Below are 19,520 nucleotides of genomic sequence, written 5' to 3'. Positions count from 1 at the left end.
TTTCTTGTGTATCTTTCCAGAAAAAAAATTTATGCATATGCCAACTATATACATATATATATTTGCTTTTAACTAAAAAAATTGAATTATAATACTTTCATACTTTTTTTTTTTTTCACTTTCTCTTATCACAACATATAGGTTTATCTCAGTAATTGTAATGACCATATAATGCTCCTGTGTGGATGTACTATAACTTATTTAAACATTACCCTAGTGAGGGACATTTAGATTCCTTACAGTTTTTGCTATTACCAGTATACTGCTATGATAAACCTCTCTGTCTTTCTTTCCCTGTATGTGTGATCTTAGTATATTTTTGTGAGTATATCCATTTGGCCAGTACTCAGCAGCAAAATTTGGTCAGTAAGTATAAACACTGTCAAAGAGAAATTTCCAGATAAGTCAAAGTAATGGTGGGCCTTCTAAATCCCAAACTCTGTTCACATCATCCAAAACCTATACAGGTAAACAGGAAGAACAAATAAAACTACCATCCCCATACCTTCATCATAACTGGAAGACAGGACATTACAAGCTTCAAATAACACTTAAGTAGAACAATAAATACTAATTTCTAGTAGAACCGTTTCTTATGCTCACACTACGTGTCTCTGTGGAAAGCTGGGGTGGAGGATAGTCTTGAGAAATTATACAGAAGAGAGAAAAGAAGATCGAGATAAATAATTCCCAGGAAAGAGAAAGTTCATTCTAAGATTGAAAATACTGAGAAAGAACATAGTTAGATCAGTGACTTCATGAAAGTACTTAAAAGTACACACGAAACTCAAAAAGGCAATCATGGAAAAGCATTGCTTCTGGAGATAAAGGGGTTAAGGAAGGGAGGGGCACCTTTGGCAGTTGTGAAGTGAAGGGAAAATGATGCAAGAGGGGTAAATTTATGTATCTGCAAGACAAAAGCCAAAACGAAAAGGACACAGTACCCTTCCCCCCACTGCCCTCCTTAAAATCAAGCCACTCATTAATTAAATTGCAGAAAAGGGTGCTCTTTATCTAGAAATCTTGTTCACCATCTCAAACTGCCAACCCTCTCCACAAAATTCAGAGATACAAGTAGTCTTCATCTATATAAAGCTACTATAATAAGAAAATTCAACAAAAGAATTAAAACATTTCGATTAATGAAACTCCCTCCACTGTAAAAATCAACCGTGATGCACATGATCACATTTCAGTGAGTTTAGTAGCCTCAAATAAGCACTTGAGGTTATGAAAATCAGAAATTCAGAAACTAACGACAGAATGGACAAGAAATAGGAAAAAGTAAAATTAGAACTGATTGAATTCAGAAAATGGGTGGGGTGGAGTCTCCCCCAAGGTGTTCAAGGGAGAATGGGGACAGTGGTGGTTCAGTGTCTTCTTGCCTTCCATGCAGGAGACCAGGGTTCGATTCCTGATGAGTGCATCTTGTGCAGCCACCATCCGTCAGTGGAGGCTTGCGTGTTGCTGTGTTACAGAAGAGGTTTCAGCAGAGATTCCAGACTAAGATGGCTAGGAGGAAAAGCCTGGCAGCCTACATCCAAAAATCAGCCCATGAAAACCCTATAAATCACAATGGTTTGATTCGCAGTTGATCGTGAGGATGGTTCAGGACTGGGCAGCATTTCATTCCATTGTTTATGGGATCACTTTGAGTTGGGGGCCAACTTGATGGCAGCTAACAGTAACAAGGGAAAATAGATTTGAATGAAAATTTCATAAGGAACATTGAAGAAAAGTGGGAAAATTAGAGAATGAAAATGAGATAAAGAAGTAAAAAGGATCACAAAGAATATTGTTAAAAAGTAAGGCAAAGAAGATCAAATATACATATAATTGGAGCCTCTGAAGAAGACAATTGGAGCAGAATGTGTACTTAAAACACAAGAAAACATTCTAGAAATAAAAGAACACCTGAATCTACAAAATGAGTGCTCACTGGGTGCCTGAGTAAATTGACCCAGAATGATCAAACCTTAGAAAATACCCAAGTACACCCATTAGATTTTAAAAATAAAGAAAAATCCAGAGGATCTTTAGGCAAAAAGATCAAATAACTTATAAGGGCAAGGGAATTAGAATGGCTTCAGACTTTCAAAAGTAACATACGAAGCAAGGCACAATGGAAAAGGATTTTCAGGAGACTCAAGCAAAGAGTATATGCCTAAGGATTTTATATCTAGCCAAGCTGAACTTCATGCATTAAGGCTATAGAAAACTGGTTTTAAACATGCAGACACTGAGGAAATTGTATTCCCAAGACCTTTTTAAGGAATCTAATAGAGGATGAGCGTCATCCAACTAAGGGATGATAGGAAATTTCAGCAAAAGGACTGATGGTGATTATATAACGTATTTAATTATAAATCTAAGACAAAAGGTAGGGATGAGAGTGAAGATAGCATGTAAATGTTATATACTTAGTTGCAGAAAAAATACAACTGAAAAAATGGGAGGAGAAAGAAGAGGGAAAGAATATAGCAAAATAAGTTTATTGGTGCTTGAGAATCAACAGGTATCATTAAAAATAAACAAACCAGTTAATAAAAGGTTAAATAAGGAAACAGGGAACTAAGCATACTTTACTTTGTCTGAGATAAGAGGAAGTTCCAGCTATAAAAGTATCATGGATTGACTTGTGTTCCCCAAGAAATATGTGACAACTTGGCTAGGCTGTGATTCCCAGTATTGTGTGATTGTCCACCATTTTGTCTTCTGATGTGATTTTCCTATATGTTGTAAATCCTGCTTCTATGATGTTAATGAGGCAGGATTAGAGGCAGTTGTGTTAATGAGGCAGGACTCAATCTCTACAAGATTAAGTAGTATCTTGAGTCAATCTCTTTTGCGATATAGAGGAGAGAAGCTAGCAGAGAGATGGGGGAGGGATTCGTACCACCAAGAAAAAAGTGCCAGGAGCAGAGAACATCCTTTGGACCTGGAGTCCCTGTGCTGAGAAGCTGCTAGATCAGGGAAAGATCAATAACAAGGACCTTCCTCCAGAGTTGACAGAGAGAGAAAGACTTCCCCTGGAGCTGACACCGTGAATGTGGACTTCTAGCCTCCTAGATGGTGAGATAATAAATTTCTGTTTGTTAAAGCCATCCACTTGTGGTATTTCTGTTACAGCAGTATTAAATAACTAAGGCAAAAGGGAACTGCCAGAACAAAAATACAGACCTTCCTAAATAAATGAAATAAAACATCACATAAAGAAAGAACAAACCTAACATGGTACACACAGTAATTATAACAAAATAATATGGCACAGTAAAATGTTTCTCATACCAATTATGTGGTTATTGACTTAACTCACATGAATGGGCTTACCTCATTTATTCAGAGAAAAAGGTGTTCAGTTTGTCTCACAAAGCAAGAACAACTATATGCTGTATACAGGAGACACTTAAAGTGACTCAGAAAGATGAAAAATAAGGGATGGGCAAAGGTATGCCAGGAAAATAGAAACAATAAGAAAGCAGTGTTTGTGATCTTATTACCTCAGACAAAGTAATATTCAAGTATTAACAGTGACAAAAAAGGACGTTTCCAAATGCTAAATGCCACAGTTCACATTAATGACATAAAAGATATAAAACCTCTATGTACCAAATAATATAAAGCAGAAGTATTGGAGATCCGAAGAGATAGAGATAAAAACTCATTGATAATAGGAGACTTAAATACACCATTCTTAGAACAAGGCAGGGCAAATGGATTAAAAATAAGTAAGATGTAGGAGACCTAAAGAACATAATCAATAAGGTAGATCTTATGGATATATTTCAGACTTGACACCCTGGTAATAGACAGTAAATCTTATATTCAAGTACACATGGAGCAGTCACAAAAGTTGATCATAGATCAGAAAGAAAGCATCATTAAATCCCATAAAGCAAAAATATTGCAAACAACACTGATCAAAACTAGAAAGTAACAACAAAAAAACAAAAAGCACCCTCCCACCTAGAAACTGAATAAATTTTTTATTAAATAATTCTTAGATGAAAGGGGGGAAATACAAATGAAAATGACAGGATTTCTGAAAGAGAAAAGATAATGAAAACAATACATATCAAACTCTGTGAAATCCATTCAAAGTAATGAGCAGAAAAAAATTTATAGCCTTAAACGTAGTAAAAATGAAAGAAGGAAAATAAATTAGATTTCCAGTTCAAAAATCCAAAGGTGAGAAGGAACCAAAATAATCAAAAAGAAGTCACAAAAAAACGATTTAAGAAGGGTAAAAACACAAATTTACGAGGCAGGAAATAGAAAAACAATAAGTGTAATTAATAAAATAGACCAACCTCTAGCTCAATTAAAAAAAAAAATTAGCTCAATTAAAAAAAAATATATATATATTTTTTTTCTAGGCTAAAAAAAAATATATATATTTTTTAGCCTAGAAAAAAGGGAGAAAGCACAAATACAGAAATGAAGTGGGAAGGAAGAATAACCATTGAAATAGGAGAAATGTAAAACTCAGAAGGGATAAGATAGAAGGGTCTAGGTAAAATAATTTCCTAGGAAAATACAGTTTTGCCAGAAATTGACCCCATTAGAGGTAGAAAGCTTAAACAGACCAAATTCCAAAGAAGCAACTACTTCACACACAAAAAAGCACAAAGCCCAAATAATTTCATGTGGAAATTGTATGAAATGCTCAAAGACCAAATAGTCCCAATGCTAAGGAGTAGCTGGTGGATTGGAACTGCTGACCTTTTGGTTAGCAAACGAGCTCTTAAGCATTGTGCCACCAGGGCTCCTCCAGAGCATAGAAAATGGAAACACACACGCACAACTTCCACATTCTTTTTATGAGGCAAGTGTAATATTGATAACTGAACCTTAAAAAGATTATCAGGTTAATATTACTAATATTGATGCAATGATACCAAATGAAATACTAACCTAGCAGATTCCAACACCACATTAAGATAATACACCACGACCAAGTGAGAGTTATTCTAGGAATGTAAGGTTGTCTCAATATTAGAAAATCCAGGATAAGCTATTAATCATTGATTATCTCCATAGATGCTGAAAAAAGTCTTTAAGAAAATTTAGTACCCATTTCTGATAGCAACACTCTAGAAAATAGGAATTGATGGATACGTGATAAAATTTAGCATACACCTTTTCAAAAGCCTGTGTCTTATTTAGTAGGGAAACATTAAAGGTAGTTCCACTAAGCTCAGGAACAAGACAAGGATGCCTACTATCTCTACTACTATTTAACATTGTATTGGAAGTATTAGCTAATCAAATTAGACAAGAAGACTCAGTTAGAGGCAAAAGCCTTGGAGTGTGTGGAGCTGCTGCCATTGCCTACTATTCTGTTTCCTTGGAGAGGGAGCCTGTGGTATGGGGGGAACTCCAGCCAGTGGTGTGTGTAATTCCTGGATCTTTTACTTTACCATTTTGAACTCAGGTAAATTTATCCCTGCAGGTTGTTGATGAGCGAGAATTTTTTGAGATAATGCCCAATTATGCCAAGAACATCATTGTTGGTTTTGCAAGAATGAACGGAAGGACTGTTGGCATTGTTGGGAACCAACCCAAGGTGGCCTCAGGTAGGTGGGGTCGCGGTGGGGGTGCTACCTGGGCCCAAGGTATTTGCCTTCTGCCTTTCCATGGCCAGACAAAAAACTCAAATAGATGTAAAAGTTCTTTTCTTTTTTAATGTTGATATCTCAAAATGGTTCTTTCATACTTAACTGTTTTTTAAGGGTTTATCAATAACTTTCCTCCTTAGCTTGCAAAGTCCTTACCTTTTTAAAGGTCTGTTTTCCAAACCCCTTAGTTAGATACATGACTCACTCACTAAACTACGCGCTCCACGAGGGCAGGGGTGTTGGTGTCTTATTCACTGTTGTATCTCCGGTGCCTTAAAGGGTGCCAAATACATACTTGGTGTTCAATAAAAATTTGTTGAATTAATGAATAGTACTGAAAATCTTGCCATTCTTTCTTTTCCTATATTGACATTAAACTTTGAGCTCTGAAAATGGCCTGTGTTTGGGTTTTTTAGCTGCTTTCTTTTTTTCCTCCCGTTAACCTGTTGCTGTTTAGTTGATTCCAACCCATTGCGACACTATACGACAGAGTAGAACTGCCGCATAGGGTTTCCAAGGAGTGCCTTTCTCCAGTGGGAGACAAATTAATGGCATCTTGCTGTGTCTGTGCCCACACATCTGTGGTGGTAAACCAGATTTGAGTTACAGCAAAATGATGGGGATTCCTGACTATGCTCTGGGTGGGGCATGGGAGTGGAGCTGTCAACACTGCTTCCCTCCTTACTATTTTTCCTCTTATTTTTTTAAAAATAATATTGTGTTCTTATGAAAGTTTACACAGCAGATTAGATTTCCATTCAAAAATTTCTACACAATATGTTCAGTGAAATTAGTTACATTCTTCACAGTGTGTGAACATTCTCATTATTTCTGTTCTGGTTTTTTCATTTTCATTAATCTGGTTTCCCTGTCCCCTTACATTCTCATCTTTGTTTTAAAGTAATTGTTGACTGTTTGGTCTCAAATAGATGATTTTTTAAAGGAGTCGCAGTACTCACAGGTGATATTCTTTATTTTGTGAGCCAATGTTATTTAGCTAAAAGCTGACCTCAAGTGGAATAGTTTCAGTGTAAGGTTTAAAGAGTATCTCAGGACACTAGTCAGGAGGAGTCCCCTGGTCTTAACCAACCTAGCAATTGTGGATGTTTTTAAGAATTTGAGGTTTTGTTCAACATTTTTCTCCCAACATATCAAAATCCATCTATTGGAGAACGATCGGTAGTGGTAGCTTCTCAGGGTAGATGAAGCTGTGGTTTGTATAGACAGTCCTGTAGTCTAGTTTTTTCTCTGAGTCTTGGATTTACTTCTTTCTCTTTTGTTCTGGATGAGGAGAGACCAATAGTTGTATCTTAGATGGCCACTCGCAAGGTTTTAAGACCCCAGACACTACTCACCAGACTTGGATGTAGAACACAAACTTCATAAACTATATTATGCCAGTCGACTGAGTTGTCTTGCAAGACTGTGGTCCTAGACCTTCAAGCCCAGAAAACCAATCCCGTGAGGTATTTGATTATGTCTAAAAAGTATCTGTAACAGTGCCCCCAGGTACATTATTGCATATATGAATATATATGCATGCACACACATACATGCATATATATATACATATATGCATACATACATATATACCGACACATATATTTTTTGGTTGTTGGTGGTGTTGCAAAATTATATATGCCCTAGCAATTAGTAAAAGGTCATATTTTCTTTTGTGTGTCTTAGTGACATCATTTACCTTGGTCAGGCTGTGTACACTTCACCTATATTTGATGTTATGTTTCTCATCATCAAAAATAATAAGTGTCTACTATCTAGAGAATGACTCCCTGCACCCCTCCTTTGTACCACCAGTGAGCCTTGGTCTCTGTGGATTCACCTATTCTTGTCTTTCTATGAAAGTGCAATCACAAGTAAATAAAGCATTACTGAAAAAGAAGCACAAAGTGGGAGGCCTCACTCTACCTGATTTTAGAACTTATTATACTGCCACAGTAGTCAAAACAGCCTGGCACTGGTACAACAACGGATACATAGACCAATGGAACAGAATTGAGAATCCAGACCTAAATCCATCCACATACGAGCAGCTGATATTTAACAAAGGCCCAATGTCAGTTAAATGGGGGAAAAGACAGTCTCTTTAACAAATGGTGCTGGCATAACTGGATATCCATCTGCAAAAAAATGAAACAAGACCTATACTTCACACCATGCACAAAAACTGACTCAAAATGGACCAAAGACCTAAATATAAAATCTTAAAATGATAAAGATTATGGAAGAAAAAATAGGGACAATGCTAGGAGCCCTAATACATGGCATAAACAGCATACAAAACATGACTAACAGTGCACAAACACCAGAAGAGAAACTAGATAACTGGGAGCTCCTAAAAATCAAACACCCAGGCTCATCCAAAGACTTCACCAAAAGAGTAAAAAGATTACCTACAGACAAGGAAAAAGTTTTTAGCTATGACTTTTCCAATCAGCGTCTGTTCTCTAAAATCTATGTGATACTGCAAAAACTCAACTACAAGAACACAAATGTTCCAATTAAAAAAATGGACAAAGGATATGAACAGGCACTTCACTAAAGAAGGCATTCAGGTAGCTAACAGATACATGAGGAAATGCTTATGATCATTAGCCATTAGAGAAATACAAATCAAAACTACAAGGAGATTCCATCTCCAACAAGGCTGACGTTAATCCAAAAAACACAAAATAATAAACGTTGGAGAGGTTGTGGAAAGACTGGAACACTTCTGCCCTGCTGATGGGAATGTCAAATGGTACAACCACTTTGGAAATCGATTTGGTGCTTCCTTAAAAAGCTAGAAATAGAACTACCATATGTTCCAGCACTCCCACTCCTTGGAACATATCCTAGAGAAATAAGAGCCTTTACATGAACAGATATATGCACACCCATGTTCATTGCAGCACTGTTTACAATAGCAAAAAGGTGGAAGCAACCAAGGTACCCATCAACGGATGAATGGATAAATAAATTATGGCATATTCATCCAATGAAATACTATGCATTGACAAAGAACAATGATGAATCTGTGAAACATTTCATAACATGGAGGAACCTGGAAGGCATTATGCTGAGTGAAATTAGCTGCAGAAGGACAAATACTGTATGAAATCACTATCATAAGAACTCGAGAAATAGTTTAAACAGAGAAGAAAATATTCCTTGATGGTTACGAGAGTGGGGAGGGAGGGAGAGGGGTATTCACTAATTAGATAGTAGACAACTATTTTAGGTGAAGGGAAAGACAACAGTACAGAAGAGGTCAGCGGAACTGGACTAAACCAAAAGCAAAGGAGTTTCCTGAATAAACTGAACACTGCGAAGGCCAGCATAGCAGGGGTGGGGGTTTGGGGACCATGGTTTCAGGGAACATCTAGGTCAATTGGCATAATAAAATCTATTAAGAAAACATTCTGCATCCTGCTTTGGAGGGTGGTGTCTGGGGTCTTAAGCTCTAGCAAGTGGCCATCTAAGATGCATCAATTGGTCTCAAGTCACCTGGAGCAAAGGAGAATGAAGAACACCAAAGACACAAGGTAATTTTGAGCCCAAGAGGCAGAAAGGGCCACATAAAGCAGAGTCGACATCAACCTGAGACCAGAAGAACTAGATGGTGCCCGGCTACAACTGAAGACTGCCCTGACAGGGAACACAACAGAAAACCCCTGAGGTAGCAGGAGATCAGTGGGATGCAGACCTCAAGTTCTTGCAAAAAGACCTGACTTAATGGTCTGTCTGAGACTAGGAGGACCCCAGAGGTCATGGTCCCCAGGCCTTCTGTTAGCCCCAGACAGGAACCATTCCCAAAGCCAAATCTTCAGTGGGATTAGACTGGACTATGGGATAGCAGGAAACCCTGGTGACATAGTGGTTAAGTGCTACGGCTGCTATCCAAGAGGTCTGCAGTTCAAATCCGCCAGGCTCCCCTTGGAAACTCTGTGGGGCAGTTCTACTCTGTCCTATAGGGCCGCTATGAGTTGGAATCGACTAGATGGCAGGGGGCAGTGGGATGGGGTAGCAAATGGTACTGGTGAGGACTGAGCTTCTCGGATCAAGTAGACACATGAGACTATGTGGGCAGCTGCTGTCTGGAGGGGAGATGAGGGGGCAGAGGGGGTCAGAAGCTGGCTGAATGGACACGAAAATAGAGAGTGGAAAGGAGGAGTGTGCTGTCTCATTAGGGGGAGAGCAACTAGGTGTATAAAAAAGGTGTATATAAATTTTTGTATGAGAGACTGACTTTGCAAACTTTCACTTAAAGCACAATAAAAATTAAAAAAAAAAAATGCAGTTATACAGTATTTGTCCTTTTGTGATTGACTTATTCCACTCAGCATAATGTCCTTCAGATCCATCTATGTTATAAGATGTTCCAAGGACTCATCATTCTTTATGGCTGCATAGTATTCTATTGTATTATGTACCACATTTTGTTTATGCATTTATCTGTTGATGGACACTTAGGTTCTTAGGTTTGTTTTGAATCTATATGCCTCCTCCATCCCTAAGTGTATAGGAGGAGACTCCACCTTACGCCATTGACCCAGCTTCATATTTTATTTTGGCTATAGCCATTTTCCTTTTAAAAGTTTTTAAAGTTAGAAACTTAGATATGCTTGAAAATATATTTTATTCATACAGTAAGTTATCGGCTGTTCATACATCCCTTCAGTTCCTCCCCTAAGCTGTGTCTGTCTCACGGTCGACTTCCTGTGATTCTCTGTATCTACCCCAAGATCTGCCCGTGACTGCACCTGTTGCTTCTGGCACGCTGAAACACTGGTTGGCTTTTACAAAGTCCACTTTTTAAGAAACCGGCTCGTCTTGGGAGCTTTATCTATAAATATCCAGGGTGTCTTTCCTGGGTGCCCCCTCCCCTAGCCATGCCTGAGTCTGAATGTTAGGTTTCTGTTGTGGTTTCTTGACTTTTTTCCTTGAGTCAGTAATTCTTTGTTGTTTATGGACTCGGGGTGGGCAGAGTATAGAAGTTCATCAGGTCACTGCTTTTTTTAAAATTGTACTTTAGATGAAGGTTACAGAACAAATGAGCTTCTCATTAAACAATTAGTACACACATATTGTTTTTGACATTGGCTACCAAGCCCATGACATGTCAGCACTCTCTGTTCTTGACCTTGGGTTCCCTGTTACCAGCTTTCCTGTCCCCTCCTGCCTTCTAGTCCTTGCCGCTGGGCTGGTATGCACTTTTAAGCTTGCTTTGTTTTATGGGCCTGTCTAATATTTGGCTGAAGGGTGAACCTCAGGAGTGACTTCAGTACTGAGCTAAAAGGGTGTCCGTGGGCCACACTCTCAGGGTTTCTCCAGTCTCTGTCAGACCAGTAAGTCTGATCTTTTGTGTGTGTGTTAGAATTTTGTTCTACATTTTCTCCTGCTCTGTCCAGGACCCTCTATTGTGATCCCTGTCAGAGCAGTCGGTGGTGGTAGCCGGACACCATCTAGTTGTGTGTGTTTTTTTTTTAAAGCAGCTTTATTCGTTGTTATGGATTGAATTATGTTCTTCAAAAAGATATGCTCAATCCCTACCCCAACCCCCACGTCTGCCAACTGGGAATGTGAAATTATTTGGCAATAGGTTCTTTGAAGATGTTATGTGTTAACATGAGGTCTTACTGGAGTAGGGTGGGTCCTAATCCAATTTGAGTGGTATCCTTATAAAAAAGGAGAGGCACAGAGGGACCACAGCTACGTGAAGATGCATCTGCAAGGCAAGGAATATCTGGGGCTCCCAGACTGAGAAAGACAAGAAAGAACCTTCCCCTAGAGCCTTCAGAGAGAACATGTCCCTGCCAACACCCTGACTTTGGACTAGAAGCCTCCAGAATTGTGAGACAATAAATATCTGTTGTTTAAAGCCACACACTTTGTGGTACTTTGTTACGGCATCCCTAGGAAACTCATACATTTATTCCTGCACTTCTTCATCCCTATTTGGTGTTTCGGAGCCCTGGTGGCACCGCGGTTAAGAGCTCAGCTGCTAACCAGAAGGTTGGTGGCTTGAACCCACCAGCCACTCTGCGGGAGAAAGATATGGCAGTCTGCTTCCATAAAGATTACAGCCTTGGAAATCCTATGGGGCAGTTCTACCCTGTCCTGTAGGGTCACTTTGAGTCTGAATCGACTTGACGGTAGCGGGTTTGGTTTTTCGATTTATGTATTCTTGATGTGAGTCCTCTGTCAGATATATGTACTTCATTCACATAATTTTTCCTGGTCTGTGACTTGCCTATTCATTTTTTTAATGGTATCTTTCGATGCGCATACTTTTTTTGCAGCTGAAAAATTTTTTTGTTGTGGTAAAATTCATATAACATAAAATATGACATTTTAACAATTTTAAAGTATACAGTTCAGTGGCATTAATTACATTCACAGTGTTATACAACCCTCACCACTATCTATTTCCAAAATTTTTCATCACCTCAACAGAAAGTCTGAACCCATTAGGCAGTAACCCCCCATTTTCTCCTCCCACAGTCCCTGGTGACCTCTAATCTATATTCTGTCTCTATATATTTGCCTATTCTAGACATTTCATATAAGAGGAATTATACAATATTTGTCCTTTCATGTCTGGCTTATGTCACTTAACATAATGCTTTCGAGGTTCATTCATGTTGTAGCATGTATTGGAACTTCATTTATTCTATGGATAGATAATATTCTTTTCTATGCATATATCACATTTTGTTTATTCATCTGATGGACACTTAGGTGGTTTACATCTTTTGGCTATTGTGAATAATGGTGCAATGAACATTAGTGTATAAGAATCTGAATTCCAGTTTTCAATTTTTTTGGTTATGTACTTAGAGGTGGAATTGCTGGATCATATGGTAATTTTGTGTTTAACTTTTTGAGGAATTGCCCAACTGATTTCCGCAGGGTCTATACCATTTTACATTCCCTGTAGCAATAGATGAGGATTCTAATTTCTCCACATCCTTACGAGTGCTTGTATTTTATTTTTTATTTTATTATTACCATTCTAAAAAAAATTTTTTTTTAGTAGGTATGTAGTGCGTAGTGCAGTTCTGTTCTGACACACTGTGGGGTCACCATGAGTAGGAAGTGGCTGGACAGCAATGGGTATGGTTTTTGGTTTTAGTAAGTGTGGGGGCATATCTCATTGTGGTTTTGATTTGCACTTTTAGTGGGAATCAACTTGACGGTAGTGGATTTTTTTGTTGTTTTTTAAATTGTGCTTTAGGTGAAAGTTTATAGTTCAAGTTAATTTCCCATTCAAAAATCTATACAGATATTGTTATGCAACCCTTTCCACCCTGGGTTTCCCATGTCCATTCACCCAGCTTCTGTCCTTTTCTGCCTTCTCACCCCGCCATTGGATAGGTGCTATCCATCTAATCTCTTGTAACTACTTGAACTAAGAAGCACACTCTTAACATGTATTATTTTATGTTCTATAGTCCAGCCTAATCTTTGTCTGAAGAGTTGGCTCCGGGAATGGTTTTAGTTCTGGGTTAACCGAGAGTCCAGGGGCCATGTCCTCTGGGATTCGTCTAGTCTCGGTCAGACCATTAAGTCTGGTCTTTTTACATGAATTTGGGTTTTGCACCATACTTTTTTCCTGCTCCATCAGGGACTCTCTGTTGTGTTCCTTGTCAGGGCGGTCATTGGTGGTAGCCGGGTGCCATCTAGTATTTTTGGTCTCAGGCTGACGGAGTCCCTGGTTTATGTGGCCCTTTTGTCTCTTGAACTAATATTTTCCTTGTTTTTTTGGTGGTGGTGGGTTTTTTAATGATGTTGAGCATCCTTTCACGGGCTTATTGGCCATTTGTATGCTTTCTTTGGAAAAATGTGTTACAGTCTTTGGCCCATTTTTTAATTGAGTGGTTTAGCTTTTATTTTGTTGAGTTGTAGGAGTTCGTTATTCTGGATATTGAACCCTTAATAAATAATATGCTTTGCAGATATTCCATTCTGTAGGTTGTCTTTCCATTTTCATGGTAGTGTTTTTAATATTGATGAAGTCCAATTTACGTATTCTTTTTTTGACCTGTGCTTTTTGATATCGTATCTAAGAAACAGTTGGCAACTCCAAGGCCATGCAGATTTGCCTCTATGCTTATTTTTAAGTGTTTTGTAGTTTTAGTTCTTCTATTTAGGTCTTGCATCAATTTTGGGTTACTTTTTCTATATGGTATAATGCTAAGGGTCCAGTTTCATTCTTTTGCATGTGGCTATCTAGTTTTGAAGTTGTCAAGAATTTCATTTTACTTAGATCCACAATCGACACCCATGGAAGCAGCTGTCAAGAAATCAAAGAATTCATTGCTCTCGGCAAATCTGCAAAAGACCTCTTTAAGGTGTTAAAAATCAAAGATGTCACCTTGAAGACTAGACTTGCACACGAACCAAGCCATGATGTTTTCAGTCAATTTATATGCATGAGAAAGCTGGACAGTGAATAAGGATGACTGAAAAAGAATTGATGCCTTTGAATAATGGTGTTGGTGAAGAATATTGAATATACCATGAACTGCCAAAAGAACGAACAAACCTGTCTTGGAAGAAGTACAGCCAGAATGCTCCTTAGAAGCAAGGATGGTGAAACTACGTCTCACATACTTTGGACGTGTTATCAGAAGGGATCTGTCCCTGGAGAAGGACATCATGCTTGGTAAAGTAGAGGGTCAGCGAAAAAGAGGAAGACCCTCAACAACGTGGATTGACACAGTGGCTGCATCAGTGGTGCCCAAGCATAATAACGATTGTGAGGATGGCACAGGACTGGGCAGTGTTTCGTTCTGTTGTATATAGCATCGCTATGAGTCTGAAGCAACTCAGTGACACCTCAACAGCAACAACATCCAGTTTTTACACCACCATTTGTTAAGAGCTGTTGTTTACCCATTCAGTGGTCTTGGGATCCTTCTCAAAATCAACTGACCACAGATATAAGGGTTTGTTTATGGGCTATCATTTATATTCCATTGGTTTATAGGTATGTCCTTATACCAATGTTTTGTCACTGTAGCTTTGTAATAAGTTTTGAAATCAGGAAGTAAGACTCCTCCAACTTTGTTCCTCTTTTTAAAAATTGGTTATTCTATGTCCCTTGAAATTTCTTATTAATTTTAGGCTGTGGTTTTCCTGTTTTTGTAAAAAATCTGTTGGGGTTTTGGTAGGGATTGTATTGAAACTATATCACTTTGGGTAGTATTGTCATCTTAAAAATAATAAGTCTTTCAGTTATGGACAAGGGATGTCTTACCATTTATTTAGGCCTTCTTCATTTTCTTTCCACAGTGTAGTTTTTAGTGTATATAAGTTTTGCTCTGGCTTGGTTAAATTTATTACTAAGTATTTTATTCTTTACCGATATTGTAAATTGAATTGTTTTAATTTTTTAATTTCTCATTAAACAATTAATACACATATCGTTTCATGACATTGGTTACCACCTCCACGACATGTCAATACCCTTCCCTTCTTGACCTTGGTTTCACCGATACCGGCTTTTGTATTCCCTTCTGCCTTCTTGTCCTTGCCCCTGGGCTGGTGTGCCATTTAGTCTTATTTTGTTTTATGGGCCTGTCTAGTCTGATCTTTGGCTGGAGCCCTAGTGGTGTAGTGGTTAAGAGCTTGGCTGCTTACCAAAAGGTCGGCAGTTCAAATCCACCAGCCTCTCCTTGGAATCCCGACGGGGCAGTTGTACTCTGTCCTATAGGGTCACTGTGAGTCAGAACCTAGTTGATAGCACCTAACAGTAACAACAACAACAGCAGCAGCAGCAACGGTCTTTGGCTGAAGGGTGAAATTCAGGAGTGACTTCAGTACTGAGTTAAAAGGGAGTCCAGGGGCCATACTATTGGGGTTTCTTCAGTCTCTGTCAGACCAGTAAGCCTGTTTTTCTGTGTGAGTTAGAATTTTGTTCTACGTTTTCCTCCACCTCTGTCTGGGACCCTCTGTTGTGATCCCTGTCAGCAGTTGATATTGGTGGCCGGGCACCATGTAGTTGTGTTGGACTCTGGTGGAGGCTGTGGTGCTTGTGGTCCACTAGTTCTTTGGACTGATCTTTCCCTTGTGTCTTTGGTTTTCTTCATTCTCTCGTGCTCCAGACGTGGTGAGACCCGTAGAGTATCTTAGATGGCCACTCACAAGCTTTTAAGACTCCGGAAGCTACACACCAAAGTAGAATGTAGAACATTTTCTTTATAAACTATATTATGCCAATTGAACTAGATGTTCCCAGGGACTTTGGTCCCCAGCCCTCAGCCCAGTAATTTGGACCCTCAAGGAGTTTGGATGTGTCTACAGAGCTTCCATGATCTTGCCGTGGTCAAGTTGTGCTAGCTTTCCTATTGTGTACTGTGTATCCCTTCACTAGAGTTACCACTTATCTATTGTCTATTTAGTATCCCTTTCTGCCCCCCCTTGTAACCAGCAAAGATTGTTTCTTTTTGCATGTAAACCTTTTCATGAGTTTTTATAATAAATAGTAGTCTCATACAATATTCGTCCTTCTGTGATTGACTTATTTCACTCAGCATAATGTTCTCCAGATCCGTCCATGTCGTGAGTTATTTTGTCCCCCATTTCATTTCTTATTTGGGTTATTTGTGTCCTCTCCTATTTTTATTTTGTCAATTTGGCTAATGGTTTGTCAATTTCATTGATCCTTCCAAAGAAGCAACCTTTGGTTTTGTTGACTCTTTCTATTGTTTTTCTGTTATCTATTTCATTTTTTTCTGATCTGATCTTTATTATTCCTTTCTTCTGGTGGCTGTGGGCTTCTTTTGCTGTTGTCTATTTCTCTGAGTTGTATAGCTAATGTTTTGATCTTGTCCCCCTTCTTTTAGGATGTGTGCTTCTGTTGCTATAAATTGACCTCTAAGCAATGCCTTTGGTGTGTCCCAAAGGCTTTGGTATGATGTATGTTCATTCTAGGAGTTTTTTGACTCTGTCTTTGATTTCTTGTGTTACCCAGTGGTTTTTAAGCGAGGTGTTATTCAGTTTCCATGTATTTGATTTTTTTTTTTCTTGTTCTTCCTGTTATTAATTTCTACTTTGATGGTGGTGTGATCAGAGAAGATACTTTGTATTATCTCAGTGTTTTGGATTTTGTAGAGGGTTGCTTTTTGGCCTAAAATGTGGTCTAATCTGGAAAGCGTTCCATGTGTGTTGGAACTTTGTTGCTGTTGGGTGGAGTTTTCTAGGTATGTCTGTGAGGTCAAGTTGGTTGATTTGGCCTTTAGATCTTCTGTATCTTTGTTGAATTTCTTTCTAGATGTTCTGTCCTTACTGAGTGTTGGAGTCTCCTGCTATTATTGTGGAACTGTCAGTTTCTCTTTTCAGTGCTCTTAGAGTTTATTTAGGAGCCCTGTCATTGTGTGCGTAGGTATTTATTGTGGCTGTGTCCTCACGGTGGATTATGTAATGTTCTTCCTTGTCTTTTATGGTGAATTTTGTTTTAAAGTCTATTTTATCTGAGATTAATACTGCTGCCATTGCTCTTTTTGGTTGCTGTTTGTTTGATATATTTTTTTCCATCCTTTGATTTTTAATATATTTGTGTCTTTGTTTCTAATGTGTGTCTCTTGTTGACAGCATATTGTTGGGTCCTGTTTTGTTTTCCATTCTGTTACTCTCTGTCTCTTTATGGGTGCATTTAAGCCATTTACATTCAGTGCGATTACTGATAGGTGTGAGTTTATTGCTGTCATTTTGTGTTGCCTTTTTTTTTTCTTTTGTGATGCTTGTGTTTTCTTTGTTCCTCTTATTCTCCTGTGCTGAATTCCTTTTTTTTGTATTTTTTGTTTGTTTCTTTCGTGTTTGTAGATTTTGTGTTTTTTGAGACTTGGTTTTTCTTCTTTATTTTGATGAGCAAGTTTGTTAACTTTCTTTGTGGATACCTTGAAATTTACCCCTATCTTCCTAAGTTTAAACCAGTTGTTTTTTACTTGATATTGCCTTGAGTTCCTTTCCATTTGTAAGTTCTATACCTACACCGTTTCTTCCCCCTTTTATTGTTCTGACATTGTTGTCATTTACAGATTGACCACTCTGGTTCTGTGTTGTAAATTTTTTAGTTTTGTTTTACCATCGGTTGGTATCTGGCTGTTGTGGTCTTGCTTCGTAGATTCAGGGCGTTGTCTGATGTTGGTTCTCTAACTGAAGTACTCTCTTTAATAATTCTTGTAAGTTTGGTTTGGTTTTTACATATTCCTTAATTTCTCTTTATCTGGAAATGTCCTAATTTTGCCATCATATTTAAGCAAGAGTTTTACAGGATATATTATTCTTGGCTGGCAATTTTTTTCCTTTCAGGGTTTTATATATCATCCCATTGCTTTCTTGCCTGCGTGGTTTCTGCCAAGTAATCAGAGTTTTGTCTTATTGCTTCCCCTTCTTATGTGACTTTTGTTTTTCTTGAGCTGCTTTCAGGATTGCTTCTTTGTCTGTGGTTTTAGAAAATGAGATTATAATATGCTTTGATGATTTTCTTTTGGGGTCTATCCTATATGGGGTTTGTTGGGCTTCTTGGATGGTCAGCTTTTCATCTTTCATGATATTAGGGAAGTTGTCTGTCAGCAAATCTTCAATGATCTTCTCTGTTTTCTTCTCTTTTTCCTAAACTCCAGTATATGCAGATTTTTCTTTTGATTATATCTCACATTGTTATCAGGGTTTCTTCAATTTTCTTCATTCTTTTTTCTGATTTTTCCACTAAGTCGTAGCCAAGTATTTGTCTTCAATATCACTGATCTTGTCTTCCACTGTTTCAGGTTTTCTCTTAAAACCTTTTCTGGTGCTGTCCATTTCTGAAATCTTGTTTATCTTTTGAATTTCTAACTGCTGTTTTTGTATTTTCTAGTTGTTCATTTATTTTGACATTTTGTTCCTGTATTACTTTTCTCGAACTCTTCCATTGTTTTCTCTTCGTATTTTCCATCATTTTGTCTATTTTTTCCTTATTTTTGTCTGTGTTTTCCTTTATCTTGTGGAGAGCCCTGACTTGTTAGAGTTTTGAATGCCCTTTTAGGTACATCCGGTGCCTTTTCTTCTACTGGATGGTCATGTGCTATTTAATTCGGATGCTTTTTAGAGCCATCCTGTCCTTTCATTATGTTTTATATTGTCTGTTGTCTTTGGGACTTTTGGGAATTATATTCTATGTTTATTGGTTGTAGATTTATTTCGTCCTATGTTTCTGTTTTATTTGGCTATGTCTTGCCACGCAGTCTGGATGTTCTTTGTTGTTGTTCATCTGTGGGCACGGTACTTCTCAGTACCTTGTCCAGATGGGCAGACTTAGTTGTTCAGCTATGGTGTAGCATGACAGGCCCAGTAGAGGGGGAGGGGTGGGGAATGAGTTCTTTGCAGTGTGTGCTGGGACCTATGGGACGAGATCCAGTGGTCTGCGTCTGTGTCACTTGGGTATGCAGTGCTCAGTGACTGGTGCAGTTAGGCAGGAGGGAAGGGGGATGATGTCATGTGTGGACCTAAGTGGATGTGGAAAAGAAGACAGCAGTGGAAGACAAAAATAAGGGAAAACAGACACGAAGTAAAAAAATGGTGTTGTGGGAGCTTGTCAGTGGAGTGGTGCAGACCTGGGGAAGCCGTGTGCTGGTGGCTTTCTAGACGGGTGGTTTGACACAGCCCATTAAGAAGGGGGAAAACCCTGGTGGTGTAGTGGTTAAGTGCTACATCTACTAACCTGAAGGTTGGCAGTTCACATCCACCAGGCGCTCCTTGGAACCTCTATGGGGCAGTTCTACTCTGTCCTATAGGGTCGCTATGAGTCGGAGTCAACTCGATAGCAACAGGTTTGGTTTTTTTGGTTGCATCAAGAAGGGGTGGATTTGATATACGTGACTCGGTAGATGGGAGAAAGAAAAGGACGGATGGGAGAGA

The 19,520-nt window shown here is 38.5% G+C and overlaps 1 protein-coding gene across 3 annotated transcripts in view; it reads left to right on the top strand.

Annotated features, from left to right (window-relative positions):
• Positions 1 to 19,520, top strand: part of PCCB (propionyl-CoA carboxylase subunit beta) — a 221,428-nt gene that overhangs the window by 166,146 nt on the left and 35,762 nt on the right. For all 3 annotated transcript variants that reach the window (XM_049870484.1, XM_049870483.1, XM_049870482.1), the window contains one exon: positions 5,453 to 5,576. In XM_049870484.1, coding sequence (XP_049726441.1) covers positions 5,453 to 5,576 — 124 coding nt within the window. The remainder of the gene's footprint in view (positions 1 to 5,452; positions 5,577 to 19,520) is intronic.

This window comes from Elephas maximus, chromosome 26 (genome assembly GCF_024166365.1).
Source record: "Elephas maximus indicus isolate mEleMax1 chromosome 26, mEleMax1 primary haplotype, whole genome shotgun sequence".
Classification (NCBI taxonomy): domain Eukaryota; kingdom Metazoa; phylum Chordata; class Mammalia; order Proboscidea; family Elephantidae; genus Elephas; species Elephas maximus.
The sequence above is the reverse complement of the archived record's forward strand: the minus strand, read 5'-3'. Positions and strand labels throughout refer to the sequence as shown.